Consider the following 26,031-nt stretch of genomic DNA (forward strand, 5'->3'; position numbering starts at 1 on the left):
GGCCTCAAACTTGTGATCCTCCTGCCTCCTCTTCCTTCAGCAAACCCTGTCTGTCAGTGTTAAAACCCAATCCTTTCTCCTGCCAGTTCCGGAGGTAGACGTGCAAGGACCACCACACACTAGGAATTTTCCACTTTCATCAGCACCATTATTTAAACCCTGGTTGGTGCACACTTTGATCTCTGAGCTCCCCCAGACCACACTCCTGATCGGCCCCAAATCAGTGTAGCTGTCTTTGCTCTGGAGAAGAAGGGTTTAACTCTTGATGGCAGCAGAATTATTATTAATAGCAGCTGTGAGACCATCAAGCTTTTTCAACTGGTATTGATATTCCACTGGGACTTTATCTTCCTTAGAAAACCCAAGTTCTTCAATCTAGCATGAAACTTCAAGTTAACTTTGCAGTAATAAAAATATTATACGTAAATTTCTGCTCAGAAATAATATGGAGATGATCTCTATGTCCAAATAACTTTATAGAGAAGATTTCTTAATATTTAAATACTCAGAGTGTGTATCCAGAAAACACACAATTAAGCAAAAACGTTGTCTCATGAGCACTAAGATTAGAATCTTCTGTGACGCTGATGGAGCAGTATCTAAAGACATCAAAATACCCAATTTGGTTGTACCACATAACCAAGCACCGATAAAGTAAAACCAAAGCCATAATGCTTAATTTGGAGAAAATTCTTTAATCATTTTTATGTTGGAAAAGTTTAACAACCAACTATTCATGACTGTAAGTACAGGGTTAGCAGGACAGTCTCCCCAGGCTGGGGAGTGCCTCCTCTTGGTAGAGTTCTTCCCCCTGAAATGAAGTTCTCAACACTTTCAAATGGCACCTCACACACGATGCTGAACAAAAAAATTACTGCTGCATTGTAAGCGGACCCTACACTGAGCAGAGCAGCCTGTGCGGCTAGTTAACTGAAACCTCACCAAACCCAATCTGAAAACAAGAATGATACATCTTCCCTGTCGCGGGTCAGCTGTCATGTAAACAGAAATGTATAGACCTAAGTTTAACATAAAATGCTTCATCTTTTAAAACCCGCCTCCCAAGACTAAGACTCAAACACTGAGAAAGTCCGTGTTGAAAACAGACACTCAACAGTAACTTAGTGAATACCACGATGACATTACAATACAGGTTAAAGTCAACTGAGGTTGAATTACATGCGTATACTAAACGCATTCGTGCATTTATTGTGTGTGTACAAGCATGCAGGGATGAGTGACACCCTGCAAGACAACTGAGATGCTGGAAGAGAGGGGGAGGGGAGGGGAGGGGGAGAGAAGGCAGGGGAGGGGAAGGGAAGGACGAACACACAGAAGCAGCAGGCCCACTCACCCCTTCATGACTATCTTCAGTGTCCTGTGACACTAAAGTGCCACCAGCTCTATTTCTTGTACATTTTTTTTTCAAATGCCAAATGTCCTACCCCTCTGCGCCTCCCCCAAGGATGCCTGTGTGGCGTCTGCATATACCATGGACATGCATATACCATGGCTTGTGTGTGGAAATGAGAGACTAGTGCGCACAGATACTAATTCCACAGACCCCCCCCCCCAGGTAGCACAGCAATATTTTAAACACAGTTAAATACAGACCAGTTTATGCACAGAGCACCTCTAGGGTACTAAAGAGCGCTGCTGCCTTGACTCTCCCGGCTTCTAGGTAGTGTTAGTCACTATGAACTCTCCTCCAGCTCTGCTACCCACATCACCTAAGGTGAGAGGAGCAAAGGAATCAGACAACTTCTGAATTACATTGAAATTACTAAAATTAAATTTAAGGGCGAGGGAGATAACTCAGGTTAAAGCACTTCCCAAGCAAGCCTGATGATATAAATTCAAGCCCCCAAACCAACACCAGGAGAAACGATTCCTCAAAGTTGTCCTCTGACGGCGAAGCATGCACCATGACACACTCATACACCTGCTTGCATACACACATGCACACTTAATAAAATTAATAAAAATAAATTGCAGTTGTAGATGATCACAACCTAGTCTGTACTGGAACAGCTGCCCCTATCCACCCAACAGTGGTAAAAACAGGAGACTCCTGGTGCGTGATATCATGCTCACCTTCACCAAGAATCATCCTCTTGACCCGCCTGTTTTCATCACAATAAACTGGTTAATGGCTTATGTTCCTTCCCTTGGGGCCAAACCTTTACCTGTTCCTAAACCAAAAATACTTTCTTATTTAAAAAACCTTCTAAAGCTCAACTTGCTCGGATAGTTTTGAATTATATAATGCAAATTAATCTACTCAGCAAGTCTCGGTCCTGAAATTTGGTAAGTATAATCTCCATCAATTATGCCCCAGTGGAAGATAGAGTCTGTATATAGTTCAATACCTCCAGGCACATGTGCCCAGTTCATATATGTGTGTGTGTGTTCACTTGTGTTCTTTCTTAACCTCCAGAACAACCCAAAAGACAGCTTTACCACGAAGAAACTCGGTTCACAGTTAAATTTCTTAAACTCGAGAACAACCCAAAGGATAAATAGTATCATCATCAAATGAAGATCACAGTCAAATGAACCTTAGTGAACTAGGAAACTATGATTTCACATTCTAAGTAACTTATAATAGCAATTATTACAATGTCAAACTGATAAGTATGACACATTTATTATTCAAGGAGGTAAACCATGTACATTTTATTCACATTTTCCAGTCTTCAAAAGCCTAGCTCACAAGTCAATTACTCAGCAGCCACCACACCCCTCATCTCCATGCCCTCTTCACTGCAGCCACTAACGATCGAACTGATCTTCCCAAATCCACAGCTTTACTTAATACAAAACTGAACATTCTCATAACACAAAAGGCCTTCATAGTTACCCACTGTCAGACACAGCACCTTTAATCCTGACAATGGATCATTTTTCTAATTTTTTATGTATTTTTATTTTATATGCATTGGTGTTTTGTCATCGGTGCTGGGTACCCCAGAACTGGAGTCACAGGCAGCTGTAAGCTGCCATGTGGGTGCTGGGAATTGAACCCAGGTCCTATGAAAGAGCAGCCAATGCTCTTAATGTCTCTCAGTCCCCAGTGGATAATTTTTAAATGGAAACAATGAAACAGAAGAGAGAACACCTGAGCAGTCTCCAGAGGCCAATGTCAATGGCTTTAGCTCCAAAGTTAACAGGAGCTGAACCACCAAGGAGGAAGGCAGACAGAAAAAGACGGCCTTCATAGGGTGGCAGCAATGGCTGTGGAAATGAGATTACAGCCGCTTACCCATCTCCTGCAGTTTTCATGCCCTTGCTTTGTTTTGTTTTAAAACCATGCAGCCCTGGAATTAGCTATACAGCCCATGCTGGCCTTCAATTCCCTGGTTATGCCCCCAAGTGCTGGGGTTCAATATGAGCCCCACCATGCTTGTAAAATTTGTATGTTTCACTTGCTACTTAGTTTAAGACAAAAACCAGCCAAATGTTACATGTAAGCATGGCTTATTGTTTCTGTTCCTAATGGGTCAGTCAACCCACAGGCTTTTCCAACAGAGGAAGGGAGAAAACCAAAAAGTGATGTTCAGCTTCAAAGCATCCACAGAAAAGCTGCCAAGGACTACAGGGTTGGATTTGGTGTGCCTGGGGCTCAGAGTCCATTTACATTGCAAAAGCTACGGTAAACACAGCACTGGGACTTCTAACACCTGGGGGGGAGGTGGGCTTTCTATCACTTAATTTACTTACAAATTATAAGCTTCCCCAAGTTGAATCCACCCTTCTAAAACGTGGGGTATACTCAAAAGATTCAACCATCTTTGACCACAGGACTTCTGGCCTACTTTCATCAATTGTCCTTCCTCACAACTGAGAAAAATGTCAAAATGAGAGCACAGAAAAACTGCTTCGTTTCAAATAAATTTAAAACAAAGGAAGCTGTTGGAATAAATACATTCCTACAGACCAAAAATAGGCAGCGCCAACCTTCCTGTGAACCAAATTCGACCACCTCTGCATGTGTCATTCAGTCTCCCCTTTCCACTCAGCGGATATTTTATTCAGCATCAGTTCATTCTACTGTTCTACACACAAGGGAAAGCATAAGTGTCAGCCCATGTTCAATGAGAACCGGGTCTAGCAGAAGTGAGTAATAAGTGAAAAGATAGGATCTGATAGTCCTCATAGTGTTTATTAATTATGGGGAACTTTTCATGTATCTGCAGGTCTTTGATATTCCTCCCACAAAGACATGGAATTTAAACACCGACCTGAGTGCAGGCTGCATTTAGATAACTATGGGAAAAGAAAAACACAAACTTTTCAGTGGAGAAACTTAATAGTCACAGCCAAAACCACACGCCAAGTGGCCGTAACTGTTGCTGTGTGTGAAGAAACACTGCCCAGGACGGGAGCAACGAGGAGGAGGAGGAGGAGGAGGAGGAGGAGGAGGAGGAGGAGGAGGAGGAGGAGGAGGAGGGAGGAGGAGGAGGAGGAGGAGGAGGAGGAGGAGGAGGAGGAGAGGAGGAGGAGGAGGAGGAGGAGGAGGAGGAGGAGGAGGAGGGAGGAGGAGGAGGAGGAGGAGGAGGAGGAGGAGGAGGAGGAGGATTTGTCTCCACCAAATCCAAATCTCAACACAGCCACGAGAAAAGACAAACCGGCAAACGTACAAAACAACTGAAAAATCTAAGTGTCAGCCGAGCGTCGGTGGCACAAACCTTCAATTCCAGCACGAGAGGCAGAGGGAGGCAGGTCTCAATAAGTTTGAGGTCAGCCTGGTCTACAGAGCAGGTTCCAGGACAGCCTCCAAAGCTACCTAGGGGGGAAACTCTGTCTCAAGAAACACACACACACACACACACACACACACACACACACACACACACACACACACACACACACACACACACACACACACACAGGAAAAGGAAGAAAATGAACAGACTAGAGGACTCAAGAGATATGATGACTAAATGTGACAGTATCCTGGACTGAACCCTAAACAGACAAAGGACAGAGAAAACGTGAGGGAGAAAACTTGAAAAGTCTAGTCTCTGACCATGTCCTCTGGGGCCCAGTGGTAAGTGGGTCATTACAGGACATGACCCTCTATGATCTTTAGAGGTGGCCATTACTGTGGAGTCACCTCTACCTGTAACTACGGCATTCTTGGAGCTTCAGGCAGGAATAAAGCTCAAGGCCAGCCTGTGCTACACAATGAGATGCTGTCTCCAACACTCCCCATACCAGGTGAGCCAGAAAGAGTGTCTCCATGTGGGAAAAAAAAAGATAAGAACATTTAAGAAAAGCTGACTAAAGGCTACATCAGGAATGTACTATCTTTGCAACCTCTGTAAATCCAATTTCAGGATAAAGACTTTCAATATATGTACGTGGTAAGCACCACTATACCATCTGTGAGAGCATGCAGCCAGAGCTTGCCCCAGAGCTGGGGTAGGGGGTAGCTTGGGGTCTGGGAATAACATCCTGAAACAGAAGCAGGAGCTAATTAGCTGGGGTAGAGGGACAAAACAAAAAAAACCCAAAACAAAAAACAAAAAAAAACCTGTCACTCTGGTACGATTATGAAGAAACATTAAAAATAAAATGAGAGACATCATAAAATACTTAATCATGCCGGGGTTGGTGGCACACGCCTTTAGTTCCAGCACTCGTGAGGCAGAAGCAGGCAAATCTCTCTGAGTTCGAGACTAGCCTGGCCTACAAGAGCTAGTTCCAAGACAGCCTCCAGAGCCACAGAGAAACCCTGTCTCAAAAAAAAAAAGAACAAAAAACAAAAAAACAAAACCTTAAATCATACTCCTCAAAGCTGCCCAGGTTGTTAAAGAGAAAATATACAGACAGTAAGAAACCAACAAAAAGAAAAGGGGGGGGGGGGGGGGAGTATACCCTACACTCAAATTCCAGAAAGGCAAAGGATAAAAACTGTGAAATTTGCATGTGTACCTGGAGTTTAATGTAAGATTATTATTTAAGTTTATTTAGAAAAGGCTTCAGATATTCTGGCTTGTGAAGGTTATCTAAGTACCCATTAAGTTTTTAGAATAAATACCGCCACCAAAAACTCCAACCTGGGCTTCCATACATACTTCAAATAGCAAATGGATGGAAGACCAGAAGGGAACATCTTAGATTGTCATGGAATTACAGAGATCATGGCTTCCCAGTCAAAAAGACTCAGTAAGCCCAGGATAGGGTCTCTGCACTTGTTCTTCCTGTCCCTTCATAGGAGTTTTGTCTGTCTGTTCACATAGGACCTGACGCTGTAGTCCAGGCTGTCTTGGTACTCATAACCTAGAACTTCAGTGATCCTCCTGCCTCGGGCACCCAAGTGCTGGAATACAGGCAGCAGCCAGCACTGCTGAATTACTCTTTACCCCTCAGGTGTGGCTGGCTGCACCTTTCATACAAGGGTCACTGTCCACAAGTACACCTGTTTAGTCTTCCACTTAGCACACTGTGACGACTTATGTCAGATGTTTTCTGTTCCACTCCACTGTGGAATCCCTCAACACAGTAAAGCTCCCAAGACAGGTGGTCAGCAAGCTGCTGACCCTGAGAAACAGCATCCTCTTTCTGTTCAGGAGGTAGGTCTGAGCTGTCTGAAGCTTAGTACTCGTCCGTCTACACGCTGGTCTTAGTGCAAGCTCCCATCCGCGCCACACGGACCCTTCCTTCTCCCTGTATTTCAAATGACCTAAACAATTCTCTACAATTCCCAAGTTTAAAACACTAAGCACTTCACCAGTAAAGATGACATTGTTACTACTAAATACATGAACCTCTTGGCCTGTTACCAACTGTTCCCCCTTACTGCTCTTTGACACGTACCATTATTACAGGTATTTTCTACAAAATATTTTAAGGGGGGAGGGGGACACAGACACAACTGACTTCTTCTGGAACATGGCAGGCATTGGTAATAAGCCTCTAGCTCTACCTTCTTCTGTGCTCCAGTGTCACCTATGGATACAGCTATTTCACTCCAGCTCTCCTGATGGCCCCTCTACAGGCCACAAAACGCTGGCTTCACACTATCACACCTTTGCTACAGGACACAAACTGACTACAACTTCAAGGCTGTACTTCATTGTCAAATTGTCGGTCTGTTACAAAAGTCAATCTCTGCTTCAAGCGACAGAGCCTCTCATGCTATGCTTGTATCACATATATGCTCCTTCCTACCCTGCGTAGCCTTTTGTTCACCTTTCTCCATTCAACAAGCTGCACAGGACAAGTTAAAATAAAGCCCTACTTTCGAAAACAAGAACATCATAGCTCTTGGTAAGCTATCTTTCCAACATCCAAGTGTTTTAGCTAGTTTTCATTTTTCCTCCTTTTTTCTATTCAAAGGAAATAAAAGTTAGACTGGATGTCAATTCCACATATCCCTTTTGCTACCAAGAACAAATCAAAGATTTATATTCTTAAATGTTTTTAACCAGGCTTAGGTTCCATGGGGAAATGGAAACTTAGAGGGAAAATTATAGCAGTTATATAATAGGACGCTCAAGCATCAAAACGGTAACAATTAGTGAGAACGGGACTAAACGTACAAAGAGCATTACATATAAATGTTACAACATTGCTGAATGAGTATCGTTACTGCTATGCGAAAGCAGTATCTTAAATTATTAAATGTTTGCTGTCCTCCCTTCACTACTCAAAATAAATGTTTCTCCAAGCTACAGCATTTGCTATAACACATAACAAAGAAACCATTAAATATTAGCAAAAAGACTATTTCTATGATAAAGAAAATTAATGGAAGGAAATTCTGATGGTTTTGATGAGTAAAATTTCATTTACTGACATTAAGCTAAGTGAAGTTTAAAGATTTCAGGTTCAAAGGCAAAGTCAGACAATTTATCAAGGAAATTAAATTCTGTGATTAGTATAATTCAGTCATTATGGTCGACGCGGTGAAAAATCATTCCATAAGTTCTTGAAGATGTGCATCAAAACCACTTAACAATTGGGAGGGAAAGCGGGGTGCAGCAGTGCCTTCTCAAACATGAGATACGTGTTTCAAATGCGTATGTTTATATCAAACAATAATTAATTGAATTATACCAGTCATCCCTTCAGCATTCCCAGCATATGAAGTGTAATTATGATCTAAGCGGAACTGCAGGTCAGATGAACCTGATATTCAGTAGCTTTCAGGTCTCTGTGGATGATCTGCTTGTCCTAAGGCTCTGGCTGTTGGACTTGCACCTCCTCCAAATTATGGTGTGGCCAGAATCTCTCTTGAAAAGAAAAAAGAAAAGAAAAGAAAAGAAAAGAAGAGAAAAGAAGAGAAAAGAAAAGAAAAGAAAAGAAAAGAAAGAGCTTTTGCAATGAAAGAAACTGTGGTCTAAATCACAAGATGACAAGAAACCTTAGCAATTTAAACAGACAAGCCTTGAAATAATATTGTGATCAAAGTATCGAGCAGCCTAATAAAAGCCAGGTGGCTTGGCCTTATCATACATGGTCCTTATTACCACACTGCACTATTTAACCTACTTCCTGGTGTCAACAACAACTTTCTGTTATTAATTGCTCCCAGTTATGGATCTGTGTAAGTTACAGTGTTTTCTGATAAGACAACGCTGCAAAAAGTCAAAATAAAAAGAGTGGGTCTCATTTGAATGTTTCAAAAAGTCAAAATAAAAAGAGTGGGTCTCACTTGAATGTTTCAAAAAGTCAAAATAAAAAGAGTGGGTCTCATTTGAATGTTTCAAAAAGTCAAAATAAAGAGAGTGGGTCTCATTTGAATGTTTCAAAAAGTCAAAATAAAAAGAGTGGGTCTCATTTGAATGTTTCAACTGGAGCACGGTTGGTAAACCTCAGAAGCCACAGCAGCTCTGGACTATTAGCCATCTATTCCAGGCTATGTTAATTTCCTAAGGAGGTTCCAGATGACCGTGGTTAGCAGTTAGGAAGGCCTCACATGTTTTATGATAATAACAACAAGTTGTAGCATAAAAAGCAAACATAAGATAAAAGCCTGCTTTACAATCCTAAGGATTAAAATAAGAGATGTCTCCACTAACAAAGGTGTCTGTCGGCTTACTCCAAATACAACCTCACCATTCAAAAGGTCCCCCGTTGGTACAACTTGGAAGGTTTGAAGCAATAAACGGGAAATTTGGGGAATTCGCTTTAGGGCATAATTAGGCTCCAAAAAGAATTCACTAAAGTGAAGTTAAAGTGTCAGTGGTTATTATATCTACCTCAACATTTGAGCCAAAGACTGGGGTAGCAGAAAGACTATTTTGAAAAGGAAAACACTGTTTTATCTGCCTTCTTTCACCAACTCAACCCCACCCCCCAAAAGCCCTGGTGAAAACAAGTCATTAGGACAACCCAGTAACAAACAGCGTGAAGGACCAGCTGAAGAACAGAGAAATAATGAGCTGCTGGTCTTTTCGTCTGGCTGTGAACATTTTAGGGTTGGACTAGTCTGTCTCAAGCACAGGTTCCAGGCCATCCAAAAGGGACCGTGAGAGCTGCGCATGCTACAGACCTCCATTTTATGCACAGCGACTCACACTTATGCAAAGCCAGTTGCCACGGCTCGGTGTGCCGTGAGTGGCACCCAGCGTTCACACAGACTCCTTACAGCTGAGGGCTCCTTTCCCTTCCTCTGCTTTCTCTTCTTTCGTTCTGTTTGCCCAGATGGCAGAAGCGGCAGATTGGGAGCATTGCACAACATATCACTTCACCATACTGTGTACTCGGTAAAGAAGGAAATTCACATGACAGGCTTTATCAGTACTGTCTGTCTAAGTCATCTGCAAAGCAATGGATTCTAGAAAGCCTGTCCCATCAGGCAGCTTCCCACTTACACTAAGTCAAACCATCTATTCACGCTATTTGGAAATGCAGTCCCTGGCACTGAATAAGGACTGGCCCTCCTCGGCTCAATCCACACTTCAATGAGTGTCTCCGTTCTGGTAGCAAAGACTAGAGGCTAAGCTAGCTGACTTTCAGCCACTGTGTTTAGAGAATGCGTGAGCTGACTTGATTCAACTACCACTAATTTATGGCGAATGCAAAGCTTAGCGTTGTCCTGGATTTCTAATGTCTATGAGACACATACAAACTTACTAAATTTTGTGACATCTAGGTTAAATGCAACAACTGTCTGGCTTCGGCTGTCAACAGCAAATGACAACAGCAAGCAGCGCCTTAGGCGAACACATCGTGCCTGTAAACCCATGTAAGGCTCCGCATCACTCTCGGACAATGCTGCTAATACCAGCAGGACCACTCCAGCTCTGCTAAACTGCATGCCAGTGCCCAGGCCCGTGAGCTGGGGCTTCCGGCACTACTAATTTATTAGTCTTGTGCTTCTATTTCCGCCACCTCCAACCTGCTGAAGATTCAGGAAAGGTCCCGTTCTGATCTATACTACAAAGGTGAAAACTAGCTGGAGGAAGATGACAGCCGGTGGCAAATCCAGAACTATTGAGAGGCTCAGCCTGGGCTTCCTTTCACACTTTCCAGAGGCTGGCGATGGAATGCATGTCTCTGAGACATTCTCCCAGGTAAACACTGCAACAGTACATGTGTGCAGTTCCCACGAGTAGCTACTAGTATTTCTTCTCTAACCAATGGTCTGTAGAAGGCAATCTGAAAAGAAACACAAAGCTAGACTCTGAGAAAACAGCAGCAGACTCACATCCAGTGTCTGCAAAAGCAGTAGGAACCACAGGATGTTCACTAAGATCCAAGGATGCCATTCCAACTCTACACCCCTTTCCTCGTTTCACCACAGAGGGAAAACGACTGGTACCCCTCAAGCCACTGCTGGACTGTTCTTCATCTAACCCTACCCTGTTCTAGGCTGAAGCTTACTAATATTTTGTTTTAGCAATATTTTTGGGGGGTGGAGTTGAGCTGTTGATAAAAGTAAATAAATCAAACTATACAATTTATTTTCTTTTTTGTTTTTTCGAGACAGGGTCTCTCTGTATTGTTTTGGAGACTGTCCAGAAACTCTCGCTATAGACCAGGCTGGCCTCGAACTCACAGAGGCCTACCTCTGCCTCCCGAGTGCTGGGATTAAAGGTGTGTGCCATCAACACCAGGCCAAATTATACATTTTTAAAGGAGAAACACTTCACAACACCAGGAACTTTAGCTGGTATTACATCTACTGTATGTAATCCTAGCACCCAGGAAGTAGAGACAGGAGGATGATGAGTTTGAGGAGATCCTTGGCTACATTAAGATTTCCAGGCCGACCTAATAAGTGCTGTCTCAGAAAAGCAAGCAACAACAAAAACAACTCACAAAATGCACTTCAAGTACTGGCAACTGTTACCAAATGAGGCTAAAAGAAGAAGTGAGATATAGTCTAGTAAGACAATGCAAGGGCAAGCCAACTTTAAAATTTTCACGAACACATTATTTTGTTATATGCAGAATAATTTTAAATCACGGAATTGATGCGGAGCTTTCCTGATACATTTTGCATTCTCCAAGTCATCGTCCTACTTATTTATAGGTGACAGATAGATAAGATCTAAGATGTTCACCTCATCAGTCCTCACTTTGTATACGGCTCTGATTACTACCATCATCTATTAGGGTTCCTCACGTTTCAAGCCTGACGTGCTGCCTACAACAGCTAAGTTCCTTCCTGCACTTCCAAAGCATCCATAGCAGAGGTGTGGGATGCTGTACGGTTTTCTATATAGTTTTCATTCAATGCAGGAGGGACGAGAGTACAAACGGAGCTTGGGAGCTATCGAGCCTAAGGACAAGTGGCAGGGGTCCAGCCGGTGCTACTGCTGTCATGCTTGCGGCCTGCTCAGGCTAATGGCAGGTCACAAGCCCCAAGAGTCCCAACTAGGCTCTGCAGCCAGACTCCCACTGCCACACTTTCTGACTGCAAGGTTAGTTACCTGCTACCAAACACCCTTGCCGCATCACCACCGATACAGTTCTGTGAAACAGAAATGATGTGGACATATTTCTATTCAAGCAGAGGCTGTCTGAAGGTTAGATGTTAGAGGAAGCATCGTTAAGCGCACAGGGGGACGGCCAGGAGGTCATCCAGGCCGTCTAAACCCGTACTACGACACTAGGTCAAAACAAACATTGCTTTTGTGTTTCACTACAACAGAAAGTAGATTAAATATACCAAGTGAAAGTTGAAAGTTACCGATTTTAAAAAGGCAACTTTAAAACTTACGTTGGAAACGGTAAGGTATGCAAAGCTTACTCAGAGCAGTCTCAAGTAGACGGGGTATGCAGAACTATAAAATTTCACAGAGAAAGGTTCATTTAAAAACAGGTTTCATGTCCTTGATTGAGATATCTCTGGAAAATGCAACATCGGCATCAAAAACATCAAATCTAATTATAATTAACCTAGCGATATATAAAATTCACAGATTAGGTAATGTATTTAATTGGAAGACTGAAATTAGCCAACACTTCTGGGCAAAATATGAAGCGAGCTTAAACTTGCTTCTTAGGAAACAGTTTATAGAAAAACAGAATAACAAGGACCTTGGTTACATACCCTAATTGTGGCTTTGTGACACTTTAATTGTATTAAATAGGTCATTCTTAAGGGTTTTCAGCTTGAAGTTTAGCAATAATTCGTGTATCTTCACCTAGAGTTGTTGTGGGTCAAAAGTAAAACAGGTTTTATTTAATTAAAATTTAAACCATTGGGAACGGTAATTAAGGATTACGTTTTTAGACTTGGGAAACTTAGGAATTTTAAATACTATTTAAGTACTATATCCACCTGTAATTTTCAAATCTTACAGTATTACTTTAAGTCTGCACAAAATTCAAACAGGTTTTCCTTGGCTTCTTTCCAAACCATAGCACTTACACTTTGGGGACCACTGGAGGACGGGTAAAACGCTTTCAGTTTCTTTAAGCAGAGAACCTTTCATGTGGACCACATTTTCAATAGCGCGTCCTACCTCGCGCTGGTGTTTCTCAACCCATTTTTTAAAAGTGAAATTTAAAACATGAAATAAACACAACGACACTTTTGGAAAGTTTCTAAATGAAGCCAGGTTTTGCCCACACTTCTACAATTATTCTTGAAAAACTCAAAGAAACAAAAAAAGAGACCTGAATATACTGAGATGTCAGTTTCACATTTAGATTTTCTCATTTTCTAATCACCTTAACGAACCGAAAATAAAACATATCATTTAAAGTCTAAATCACAAACAGCCTGTCTGAAAGATCAAAATAGTTTGGTTTGGCATTAATCTAAATCAGTTCACTGCTCTGAAGTCACCAGAAAATCATTAAATATTTAACATTTCAAACCTTACGGTGAGAGTAACAAAATCAAAAGCCAGGAGAATTATAGTTTAGTATATAGTCCTGCGGTCGCTGCCCAGACAATGTGAAGATGAACTATTTATTAAACATTTAGAATGTATCAAACATTTTACTGTGTATGACGTAGAGCTACCTATCTGTCCTATGGACTAAAGTTCCCACAAACTTGACACCAGCAGGGTCGCCTACTTATCCCAAGCACGCCTCTCAAAAGTGTCCCTACTACATACTACAGAAGCGGCCCCATCCAAACCAGGTACTGTCAACAAATGTACCTTTCTCGGAATAAATGCCAAGTCAAAGAATCACACTAGTTCGCTCTTTATTTCTTGAGATGTATGTGCTACTTACTATGTCCCACAAATGTGGGTAATTAAGATACACCAAGAATATATTGCCTTCCTTAACAATTACTTAAATTCCAACTGACATCTATGTCAAAATTCAAATTTCGCTTCTGTGAGGTCATCCCAAACAAGAAACCACACTGATATCTGATCGTTCCACCTCGTTCCAGATGGATCAAGTATACCTCAAGTTCTCTTATTTACACACTTAAAACCTTTCACGGCTATAACAGAATTTGCAATCTTTCTATCTTTTTTCACTATCTATACAATGTCATTTCCGCATAAATGCTAAAATTTAAGTTACTGTGGGCAACCTTTTTTCCCCCTGAAATATATGAAGCATTTTACCACACTTGTACTTGAAGATTTGAGGTCACTAAATAAATGTCCCCATCTTCCCAACAACCTTCAAGCACAGCCCTCAAAGTGTCTAATACTTCTATCAAGAATTGTCTAGTGTTTCTACCAAGAAAGGTTGTTTGTAAAAATAAATAAATGAAAATTGTAGCAAAATAAGCAGGTTTTTTTTTTTTTCCAGAATGAATCTACTGAAAATACCACAGGGATTAGTAACTACAGAGAGGTGAATCAACAAAATAAAAAGCAAACAGCCCATCTCCACAAAATGTCTCCATCTGTCTGAAAGTCGCGGTGCTCTCAGTCCTGACCACACTCTGAATTCTGAGGCTGTAACAGAGTGAAGGAGGAGCCCTCCCTCTGGGTTTAGAGCAGTTCTGGCTTGGGTTTGTGACCAGGCAACAAGTCATTAAGCCAGGACTGTCTCCACTGTGCAGCCTGGACTCTAACAGAGCACTGCACGGCACCCACCCAACCACAGATTTCACTCTCCCTAAACCCAGCCATACAAACAGCACCTGACTGTGAAAAGCTTCTCTCAAAGAAAGGTCTGGGCTGCTTTTTGGTTTTTGTTTTTTGAAAAGTACATTTAAGAGTCCTGGCACTTTCTGTTTGAACTTTTTTTTTTTAGATAATTCTGCAAAACAGTCTATACTAATATTTTTTAAATTAACACTAAAAGTTTAAATAAACTTTTAACAAAGAAAACATTTTGCCACAATAAAAATTACCCCAAGAAACTACGGGTCTCACGCAGCGCGCCAACTTGCCGACTGCACAATAGGACAGTCCCTGTGGTTTTCCTACCATCTTCCCAGTTTCCCTGGTAAGATCGATTCTGGAAGCCAGCGACCACTCTGTGACTAACCTGAGGCAAGCAAAATTAAAACTTCATCCACTCCAAGCATAAAAATTATAAATTTGGCACTGATGCAGAGAAGGCAAGTTTTCTATATCACCTGCAATATTAAGTTGATTTAGTCTGCTGAAAAACAAGACAGTTACTGAATCTGTGCTTAGTTCAGTGCACTTTATAACATATTTAAGGAATCTGGTTGTATAAAACAGGATCTGAATCTTATCAGATGAAAATACTTTTCGCTGTTAGCAAGCCTCGGGTTGCATGTCTGAGAAAACAAATCAGTCTCCAGCTCTAGGCTTGATAACAGTGCCCCCTAATGGGAGATCTAACTTGAGGGGTTTTTACTCACATTTTCAAAAGCCAACATTCTCTAAGGAATGAGTTACCCCACTTTCATCAAAAAGCAAGCTCTCTAATGTAAGTTTAACAAAATTTGGACACTCAAAGAGTTACCTACATTGAACTTTTAAAAAAATGTGAATAATGGAAGTGAAAAAGACATTTCTAGGATTTATATTATCCTATAATACAACCCAAGAAAACACCAGACAGTTTTATACTAAGAAAACTCTTTCTTCACCTCGGTTCTGTAGTCCCTAAATGAGGAATCCGCATCTGCTAAATGAAAGGCAACAGAGAAGCCGGTAGGAACTGGGTTATTTATTGTCACAAAAGCTCCAGAATGAGCCTTTTACAAGCTGACATCTCTGAACCCCTCTACCCTGTTATCTACAGTGGGTTCCCCTAAACGTAACAGCTCAGTGTGCACTATTTTCTTTAAAAGAAAAGGCACTAAAATTAAAGCAAACACTATCTACTGTGATAATTCACAGGCTTGCCAGTGAAATAAATCCAGGAGCATTAGAATCTTCATTTTGGTGTTCACAATCCATTCTAAACTTGGGTAATACTAAGTGGGGCATTCAGGAAAGATAAGCACTGAACAACCACCACCAAACACATACTTAAAATAAAAAGAGAAAGTCTCACCTTACTTTTTATCCAAACAAGATGCAGAGAACTAGGAGTGAGAAAGTTTATCAGTCAAAAATTTTCAGAGAGCCAAAACAGGTTCCTAATTCAGGCAAAGGCCCATGATTACTGTAACAACTGTAGCAGTAATATAGCCACAAATACATAAACAAATAGGACAGTCTTCTAATAAAACTTTATTTAAACAGCAGGCACACAGCTCAGTTTGTCAACACAGTTTAAAACACTTAAATATTTTATTTGTACCACAGGTTAAAATTCCTTACTTTACAGGAGGCACCAAACAAAACAAAAATCAAGCCCATATCCCTACCAAAAAAATCTTAAGAAACCCAAATTGTATGATTATGTAACAACGAAACACTTGACATTTCAGAGTCATGGAGTGGGTGGCAGAAGAAAAGATCTTTCTCTTAATAAATACTGATCTAAGAGGACACTGATTAATGGAAAACCAGTGAGTAAAACAAGTAGCCTTTACCATGACACAAAATAACCCACATCTAGGACTATGCTAAGATACCCAAATACAGTCATAAATTTTGCTTTTATTTGATTGACAAGAAGATCTAAAGATTACTAACAGAATAAATAGGCTTAGGTAACTGGACCTGAAATTTCAAGCCTATCACCGAAGGCTATGAAGAAAGTGTTAAGTTACACTTTTCCCGTGTATAATCAAAGTGACGGCTCTCATTAGCTCTTTGTAAGTGTCTGTGTTGTGTGTACATGTTTGCACACACGGAGACCAGAGGTCAGTGCCAGGTGTCTTCGGCAATGACGTTCTGCTTTACACTTGGAGGAGCCGCTCTCTGGACCTGGAGCTCACTGGACCAGCTGACAGTGAAGTGCAGGGACCCTCCCCCTCCACCCCATACCCCCTCCCTGAGATCCAGGGTTACAGACATGCACCACAGAGGTGGAGAGCTCACCTGGGTTCTTTCTCAATGCCTGTGTGGCCGGCACTTGAGACTGAGCCACCTTCCCAGCCCCTCACTAGTTCTTAAAGGTAAACCAAGAGATTTAAACTTATTTTATATAAATAGATTTCAGACATGGAATCATACTGCTTTATAGTCAATATATTTTAATCTCTGACACACTTCAGTTTCCTAAAGCAGCAAATAGGGCTGAAAAAAATTACAATCTGTGCAGAACAGGATACAGTGACCAGGATTTATAAATTATTAGTATTGCTAAATGCTAAGTAAAGTCGCTTCTTATTTTTACGCTATCAAAGCCTTAAACAAGCTTCTTAAAGTACATGTGACCTAGTCTCAAATTCATAATTCTTCCAATGATCAAGCCCTAAATTAATATAACACTTTGTGAGCATGACTGGACTACAGATTTATTTCTTTACATTCTAAAGAGTTTTATTAAGAAAACAGTAACCACCCGACAAAACCAGGCAGCTGCACTAGACGTTGAGATGGTGTTTACTCTCACCAACTACTCTCTGCTTTAGTGACCCTCTACAGCTCTTCATTTGTCAGAAGACAACTGCATCAACAACCGCTTGTCCCCAGTCTGGAATAGCGACTATCAAATTATAACTAAGCATCTCCATATATGCCAAACAGAGAAACACATCTCTACTGATACCGCTATGAGACTGCACACAAATCCCAATGTTAATCCCATCAAAGGTGGTTAAAGTTTTAAACAGGCCTGCTTAAAACAGAAAAAAAATGCATTACAGACAAAAGTTTCCAAAATGACACACAAGCAGTCAGATGTCTGAAACAAAAGCAGGTACATGATTTTCCAGAGATGATTAAGTTAATGGAACCTATTCCCAGATGAATGACAGTAGCATGAAACCAGCTATAATATGTGCAAGTTACTTGTCTAAGAGGTTAAATACAGCAGTGACATTTTATTACGTTAAAAGGAACTGGCCAAAAGTTATGGTAAAATCATGGAGGACCAACAAGATGGCACCGTAGGGAAAACATTTATCATGCAAGCCTAGCAAGCCAAGATCCGTCTCCAGAATCCAGAGGTGGAAAGCAGCCCTGACCTCTGACCCGCCCACATGCTGTGGCTCATTGGTCCCGACAATAATAACAAATACTTTTTAAGTTATGTTCAGGAGGCAGGCAGAGGCAGGCAGATCTCTGTGAGCTTAAGGTCACTTTGGTCTATAAAGCAAGTCCCGGGAAAGCCAAGGCTACACAGAGAAACCATGTCTCAAAAAAACTAAACAAAAAAGTTTTATCTAAAAGAAATGCAGGAAAAGAAAACTACCCAATTTACATCATTACAAATACAATATTTAGAAGTAAACTTAGCCAAGGAGACAAAAGACTTGTCATCACTACCCATGGTTACCTACATACTAAATGTAATCCCTATCAACATTTTAATATTTTTATAAACATTTTAATAAGCCTAAAAATACAGGCTGGGGAGATGGCTCCGCAGTTAAGAGCACTAGCTACTACTCTTCTAGAGGACCTGAGTTCAATTCCTAGCAACCATATGGTGGCTCACAACCACCCATAGTGGAATCTGATGCCTTTTTCTCATATGCTACCATACATGTAGACAGAGCACTCATGTACATAAAATACATGAATAAATAAATCTTTTTAAGTCTAAATATGCACACAATTTCCAAGAACGCTGAATAGTGAGTGACACAGTCTTGAAAGAGAAAAACAAGACTGGAAAACCTCACCTTGTGAATATAAAAATGTATTATAGCTGGTTGAGGTAGTACACACCTTTAATCCTAGCATAAGGAAGGCAGAGGTAGCAGAAGGAAGGTAGGAGGATCTCTGTGAGTTTCAGGATAGCCTGGTCCAAAAGACTCCAAGACAGCTAAGAACTACACAGGAAGACTATCTCAAAAAACCAAAACAAAACAAAAGACATCGGAATGCTAAGTGCCCTAAGGCATGTTCTTGTATTGATGGGCCAGCCTGACTCCAACCTAAGATTAGAAGCCTTCTATTATAAGGTCAAAATATGTTCATGCCTATGTTCTGTAAAACTTGGATTTGACCAGGTCTTGACCAGGTCTTTTCTGGAATTTGACATGTCCAACACCCTATAACCTAACCTACAACCCAACAAGATGCTCTGCCCAAAAACTTGAAAATGTTCAGCAAAGTTCCCACATAACCAAAACACCTCTGGAGATCCCAACCCTTGAAAACTCCTAGCCTTGCAGGTTTTTGTGTTTGTTTGACTATATAAACCCCACTGCCTCCTATGTTCGATGCAATTTTCTCAAACCCTGCTTTTGGGAGACCGCCTATCTGACAGAAGAGAAAGCTTGCATAACTTGACCAAAGTTGTGTAATGAGCTTTACTCTCATTCCCTGGATTAAAATATGAGGACAGACTTTTGAGCCAGAGTAAAAGGAAAGTCTGGAAGTCAACCCCTAGCATTATATCACATGCCGTAAAACTGTCAATACTGATGCCTGGACCACTCAATGGGAAAGGAAGAATCTTCTCCAAAGTTAGGCAATCTGAGCCAATTCCGATACACACAAAAGTGAACTATGAATTGTATAAATACCTCAACTTAGTATATAAAACCATAAAACTAGAAGAGACGGGAAACATTTCATATTAAATTTGTCAAGTTTCTTCACTATAACTAAATGCACAGGAAACAAAAGTGAAACAAAGAAGCTTGTATCAAACTTTACAACTATAGTGCAAAGGGGGAAAAGGCAGCCCACAAAAAGAATATATTTTGTAAGTGATTATCCAGTGAGGAATTAATAACTACAAAGATTTACAAATTGATAAGAAAAATCCAATTTGAAAATGGGAAAAGGACTTGAATAATCTTTTCTCCAAAAGCTATTCAAACCATCAAGTAGAACAGACCCTCCATACCCACAGGACCCACAATTAGGGATTCAACCAATTTCAGATCAAGTATGGTGGGAATAAGCTTGCGTCTATAATGAACACTTATAGACATTTTCTCTTCATTATTTTCTCAGTAATATACTGTTAACAACTCCTCATATATTAGGCAAATGAGTAAAGCGATGATTTCAAATATATAAAAGGATGTTCAGAGGTTGCATATAAATACTATACTGTTTGACATAAAAAGAATTAAACATATAAGAAATGTTATATTTACAGAAGGGTCCTAGAACCAATCCCTAATGGGGGGAGAGAGAGAGAGAGAGAGAGAGAGAGAGAGAGAGAGAGAGAGAGAGAGAGAGAGAGAGAGAGAGAGAGAGAGAGAGAGATAAGAAAGTAGTTCAGCCAGGCATTGGTGGCGCACGCCTTTAATCCAAGCACTCGGGAGGCAGAGGCAGGCGGATCTCTGTAAATTCGAGACCAGCCTGGACTACCAAGCGAGTTCCAGGACAGCCTCCAAAGCCACGGAGAAACCCTGTCTAGAAAAAAGAAAGTAGTTCAGCATCAATGTTCATCAAGAAGGTACCATGCAGGCCACTGAGAGAAACATGCCATGACCCAGGGCTGGACCCCGAATTCTACAATACCAGCCTGCCAGGAAATGCATGCCTGCTGGTCTAACAGTGGCATGAAAGCTATGGGAAAACCAAGAACTCCAAGGCTACGTCTGAGACCTACTCCAAAGAAGGGAATTCATGGCTCTTTCTAAAAACCTGGTCAAGTGCTCACGGACTCTAGGTGGGCACCTGCTGCTGTTGCTAAATGGCCATATTATTGTCAAACTGTCTTCAACATACTTATGTCTATACCCATAGAGTAATGTTACTATCAACCTTGACCAGAAAAGACTCTTTCTGCAGTGGGCAGTGATGCAGAGACTCATAGCTGGTAAGGTGCTAAGAAAAGGTAACTCAGTGTCAGCCCCAAACGCGACATCTAAATCCAGCCCCCTATACACACAGGTTGAGAAAAGATCATAAGAGGCGCAAGGACTCTAGGACCTGGAGGGTGAGTCTGAGAAGGGGTGCTGTGAAATACTATCTTCTTGATATGATATGGACATTACACTCATGAACTCACTGAAAATATGGGTATCTGCAACAAGATTCCTCAACTTTCCAGCGGGTGGCATTAATTGGACCCAGCTGTTCACCAGATAGATAGATAGATAGATAGATAGATAGATAGATAGATAGATAGATAGATAGATAGATAGAGAAATAAAATAAAATAATTAATAGTCATGAAGGTAAAGGTAGGAGAGTGACGTGTTGGGGGTGTGGAAGAGTGATGGAGTAGGATCTGGGAATGGGTCTGACCAAAACACATTGTATACATATATGAAATTGCCAAGGAATAAATAAAAGATATTCTTGGTTGGAGAAATGACTCAGAACTGGAGTTTGGTTTCCAAGGCTCACATCTGATGACTCAACCACCTATTACTCCAGCTCCAGAGGATCCAATATATCCACATACATACATGCATATACACACACACACACACATACACATCTTTTAAATTAAAAAAATCTTAAGAAATCCTGTCATATGCTATAACATGGATGAAACTTGACATTGCCTCGAAGTCTGCATGATTTAGCTTATCAACCATCTAAGAAGCAAACAGAAAGCAACACAGAACAGTGGTTGTCAGCAGTGAGAGACACAGAAAGGTTAACAGTGTCACTTTGAGAAACTTGTAGAGATCTACTGACATCATGCATAATTTCATTTTCAAAAAAAGTTATGATAATAAAAATTGGTCATATGCTATTTGCAACCATTTTTAATTTTAAAACACATATAAACTGGGTCCTAAGAATTCAAAAAAGTGAAAAGTTATTTTTAACTAAATTTTAAAAGAGAAATCTTAGCCAGGCGTTGGTGGCACATGCCTTTAATGCCAGCACTCAGGAGGCAGAGGCAGGCAGATCTCTGTGAGTTCAAGGCCAGCCTGGTCTACAGAGCGAGTTCCGGGACAGCCTCCAAACAATACAGAGAAACCCTGTCTCAAAAAAAAAAAAAAAAAAAAAAAAAGAAAAGAAAAGAAAAAAGGGAAATCTTTAAGGATGGTTTGTGTCTGGTGTAATCTTTTAACTACAGGATAACCTTCCTAAACTATCTGGAGATATTCATCTCTTCTTAAATACTTCAAAACAGAAGACAATAGATGCCAAATAGGACAAAGTTTATTGCAGATTCTCATTGCACAGAACATGCATTTTCCAAAAAACTCAAAAAAAATTAGATGATTTAGATTAACCCAATAAAAAACCTCCCAATAGCATATAATCAAGTTACACAGGAAAATGTGCTAACTGATACACACACACACACACACACACACACACACACACACACACACACACACACACACAGTAAAGACGTACTTGACACCAGTCTGCACCCTTACCTTCATCAAAGTCAGCATCATCTTCTGTGTGCTGAGGGAATGGGAAACAGTTGGTAATCTCTAGTCGATCTTCTACAACCAGACCCAGGAGCACGCCTTGAACAACTTCAGTTCCTTGTCCTTCTTCTTGATAATGTTTGATTATCTTTAATACTACCTAAAAGGAAACACGAAGGACAACTTAAAAGCCATACTACTCTCTATGTTTTACTTATTTCTAAGGAAAAGAACACAGAGTCACCAGCGAATTTCCACAATCACAAAATTACATATTAGGACTCAACAAATTTTGTCTTGCAAACCATTTCCTTTAACCTTACATTAATAATAAGGCTCACATGAGATTCCTGGATAGTTAACCCTACTAATGAAATCACTAAGCCTTTGCTAAAACAAAGTAAGCAGGTATCAGAAGACAGGAGAGCTTAATGTAGATGTTTAGAAGAAACCACAACTTAAAAGCTAGTATCTACATATGCAAAGGGGAATGTTAATAACTAGAACCCAGCATGTTTTCACAAAGAAGCCAGTCAGAATAACCTTATTTCCTTTCACAAAGGAAGGGAGGCAGAAGATGGCTATTAAAGATCTAAAGGCGTAGTTGCACTTGAAGACTACCTCATCTCTTCCAGCATTCCTGGTGCACCCCACTTGGTTCTTTATAGAGACCAGGGACACTTAACCATTCAACATTCCCAACAGAGGTCCAATTAGCTGCTAAATAAATTCAGCAGATAAATAAATGAGTAGAGTAATTATAAGAGCCTAAAACCCTGTGATGAGGACTACTTGACTTCAATGAACTCTGTCAGGGAAAGCCCTCAAAAGGACCTGTCAAACAGCAAAGGATGTCCAGGCATTGGAGCACTGGTCTTCACTGGAAAGATGAGCCTGGAATCACGGGTGTACATTTCAAAAAATAAAATTTCAAATTTAAAGATAAATTATCTACAACATCCAAAGCTGACCAAAATTAAAAACTCATCAAGAAAGACTCCATCACCAAAGTAATAAAAGCACAATCTTGCCATTTCAATCTGATGAAATGAAGCATTCAAACATAAGTCAAAGCATCTTTATCAAACCTTCACTTGAAACTGTATGGTCTTCCTGCTTTCCTACTGGTATGGTATGACCATGAATGGCTCCCAGACTCCTGTGTTTAGTGCTGTGCCTCAACTGGTGATAGTATTTCTGGAGGTTCTCTTACCTCTATGAGGTTGGACCTAATTGGAGGATATAGGTCCCTGGGAGCATGGCCTGAAATTTATACCTCATCCCAAGTTCCTTCCTTTCGGTGTTTCTCCTACTTCATGAGAACAGTCTCGTACTTCATTCACTTCTGCCTCCATGATGGGGCTCTACTCAAACACATGCGGCAGGCAACCACAAACTGAACCATCTGAAACCACGACCCAAAGGAAAGTTTACTCTTTAGTTGGTTTTCTTTGGTGTTTGTCACAGCAATGTGAAACAATACACTTGCACACAATGTTTGACAAACTACTCGGTTTCAGGGGTTCCAGCCCACGTTTCAAAGAGGGGGAGGCAGAGCATCATGGTGGACAGCACAGTGGAGCTGCCTAAGCAATGACTCCATGGCAACAAATAGAGAGACAAGAATGTATTGGGGACAACTACAGTCTATAAATTATATTTTAATGAAGACTGGTGGTAGCACAAGCCTTTAACTCAGCAGTTGTGAGGCAGAGGCAGACGGATCTCTGTGAGTTCAAGGTCAGTTTGATCTACAAAGTGATCAGGACAGGCTCCATATCGACAGAGTGAAACCCTGTCTAGAAAAGCAAAAAACTGTATTTTAATAATTTATTCACAAAAAATTCTACTTTAATAATGTATTCATTTGTGTGGGTGTGACTTCAAGACACTAGAGAGCATCAGATCCTCACAATTGTAGTTAGGAAGTAGTTGTGAATCACCTTGTAGGTGCTGGGAACCAAACCCTGGTCCTTAAAGAGCAATAAGCTCTTTTAACCACTGAGCCTCTCTAACCCTTTAATATGTATTTGAAAGACTGAAAATGGAACAAGAGAAGGAATTGGAAAGACATTCCTGACTAGAACAAGCTGGAGCACTTTTGAGATTCTACACAACCAAGAATCTGTCATGTCTGTGTGATGAAAACTTGTGTGGGATCGGAAGTCTCAACATTCTGCTTATGGCATTGCTTTTGAAGACTCTCACAAATAAGGCTGTTTTGCTCAGCATCCATCTCCAACAGCTAACACAGACACTGGCACATGAAAGAACTGCTCAAGGAATGCATACAAAAACAGTATAGATCATTCATCATGATACACTAAACCCTCTGCTCAATGTCCTACAGGCAATGAACGACTTAGTCCAAGCCTTAGAGCCACCTTTTTATAAAGCCAATCATACTATGTTCCCGTCTTCTCTAAGGACATGGGTGAGCTGACATGAAATGATTATATTCAGGTACATGTTGGCACTTTAAATTACTCTACAGTAACTGAGAAGGTGTAGGTGTGCTAAACACGTTTATAAAAAGGCAGCTTCAGCATCTCTAGGTGGTTGGTGCCTTGGAACTACGGCTATACGCAAAGGGCCCCGTGCATGAAGGACAGCTGGCAAGGTCAGGCAGCGAGTCTGTGACAGAATGGTGATCAAAGTGAGCCCTGGTCACTCACAGAAAGCCAACAAGTGCCCAGCACTCTGCGCACGCAAAGCCGCTTTCCTCACCTGTTCAGTTTCTCCCCCACCAAGCCCCGTGTTTCTTTCCAGAAAGCATCGCTGATACACTGAAGTGATCCTATTTGTGATGTCAGGCTTCCTGCTCTTACTTTCAGAAACAGATGTTTACTAGTTCTCCAAAACAGAAACACTCCCATACTGTATTTTGGTTTAATGTGTCACAAGTGACCCCACACACTCCAGAGCACCACATCACTTGTTCTCAGCTTAACAAATGATCTGACAGACGTTTCAGCATCAATAAATACCCCCTACTAGGTACATATTAAGAGGCATCTAGGGAGCCCTAAAATATACTTGTGCCCAATCCCACTCGCTGAATTCAGAGTTAACTGATCTGGTCTAGGTGTGCATGCTGTTTGGAGTGTTTTGCATTTAGACTCTCCAGGTGACTATATCTCCCTATTTGACTCTTACTATCTAAGAACGATTTGTTTTTAATTATTATTTACATGATGTATAGGTGTATGCGTGTATGTGTAGGTATTGGCTTGTGGGTATGAGGAGCCTGTGAAAGCCAGAAGAGGTCACTGGATCCCCTGGAGTGGGAGTTACAAGTGGTTATGAGCCACCTGACGTAGGTGCTGGGAACCAACCTTGCACCCTGGACAGGAGAAATAAGTGCTCTTAGCAACTAAGCCATCTCGACAGCCCTATTCCAACTTTTAATGAGCATGATCCAGCCTGCCTCTGTCTTTATTGACTTTAACTCCTCCAAAGATGTAATGCCATGAGCTTTCTTCTAAGACTTCATTGTTTTTAAAAGCTGAACAAAGTGAGAATGCCTTGCCTTCCTTTATGTCATGCAAACCCCAGAAACCTTTTATTTTTTGAATACTTTAATCATGTGAATGAGAAGGCAAAATTACCTCCCTTAGTAAAGAAACCCGGCTCAAACTGGAAGAGCGTTGCAGTGCAGAAGAAGCAAGAGGGAGGACCGCAGAGTCCCTTCTAAGAAGAAGAGGGAGGACCGCAGAGTCCCTTCTAAGAAGAAGAGGGAGGACCGCAGAGTCCCTTCTAAGAAGACCCAAGAGGGAGGACTGCAGAGTCCTTTCTAAGAAGAAGCAAGAGGGAGGACCGCAGAGTCCCTTCTAAGAAGACGCAAGAGGGAGGACCGCAGA

The 26,031-nt window shown here is 41.1% G+C and overlaps 1 protein-coding gene across 2 annotated transcripts in view; it reads right to left on the minus strand.

Moving 5' to 3' along the window:
* Window positions 1-26,031, minus strand: part of Eif3h (eukaryotic translation initiation factor 3 subunit H) — an 82,119-nt gene that overhangs the window by 41,676 nt on the left and 14,412 nt on the right. For both annotated transcript variants that reach the window (XM_040730323.1, XM_040730322.1), the window contains exon 2: window positions 22,175-22,331. In XM_040730323.1, coding sequence (XP_040586257.1) covers window positions 22,175-22,331 — 157 coding nt within the window. The remainder of the gene's footprint in view (window positions 1-22,174; window positions 22,332-26,031) is intronic.

Source organism: Mesocricetus auratus, unplaced genomic scaffold (assembly GCF_017639785.1).
Source record: "Mesocricetus auratus isolate SY011 unplaced genomic scaffold, BCM_Maur_2.0 Super-Scaffold_100023, whole genome shotgun sequence".
Taxonomy (NCBI): Eukaryota; Metazoa; Chordata; class Mammalia; order Rodentia; family Cricetidae; genus Mesocricetus; species Mesocricetus auratus.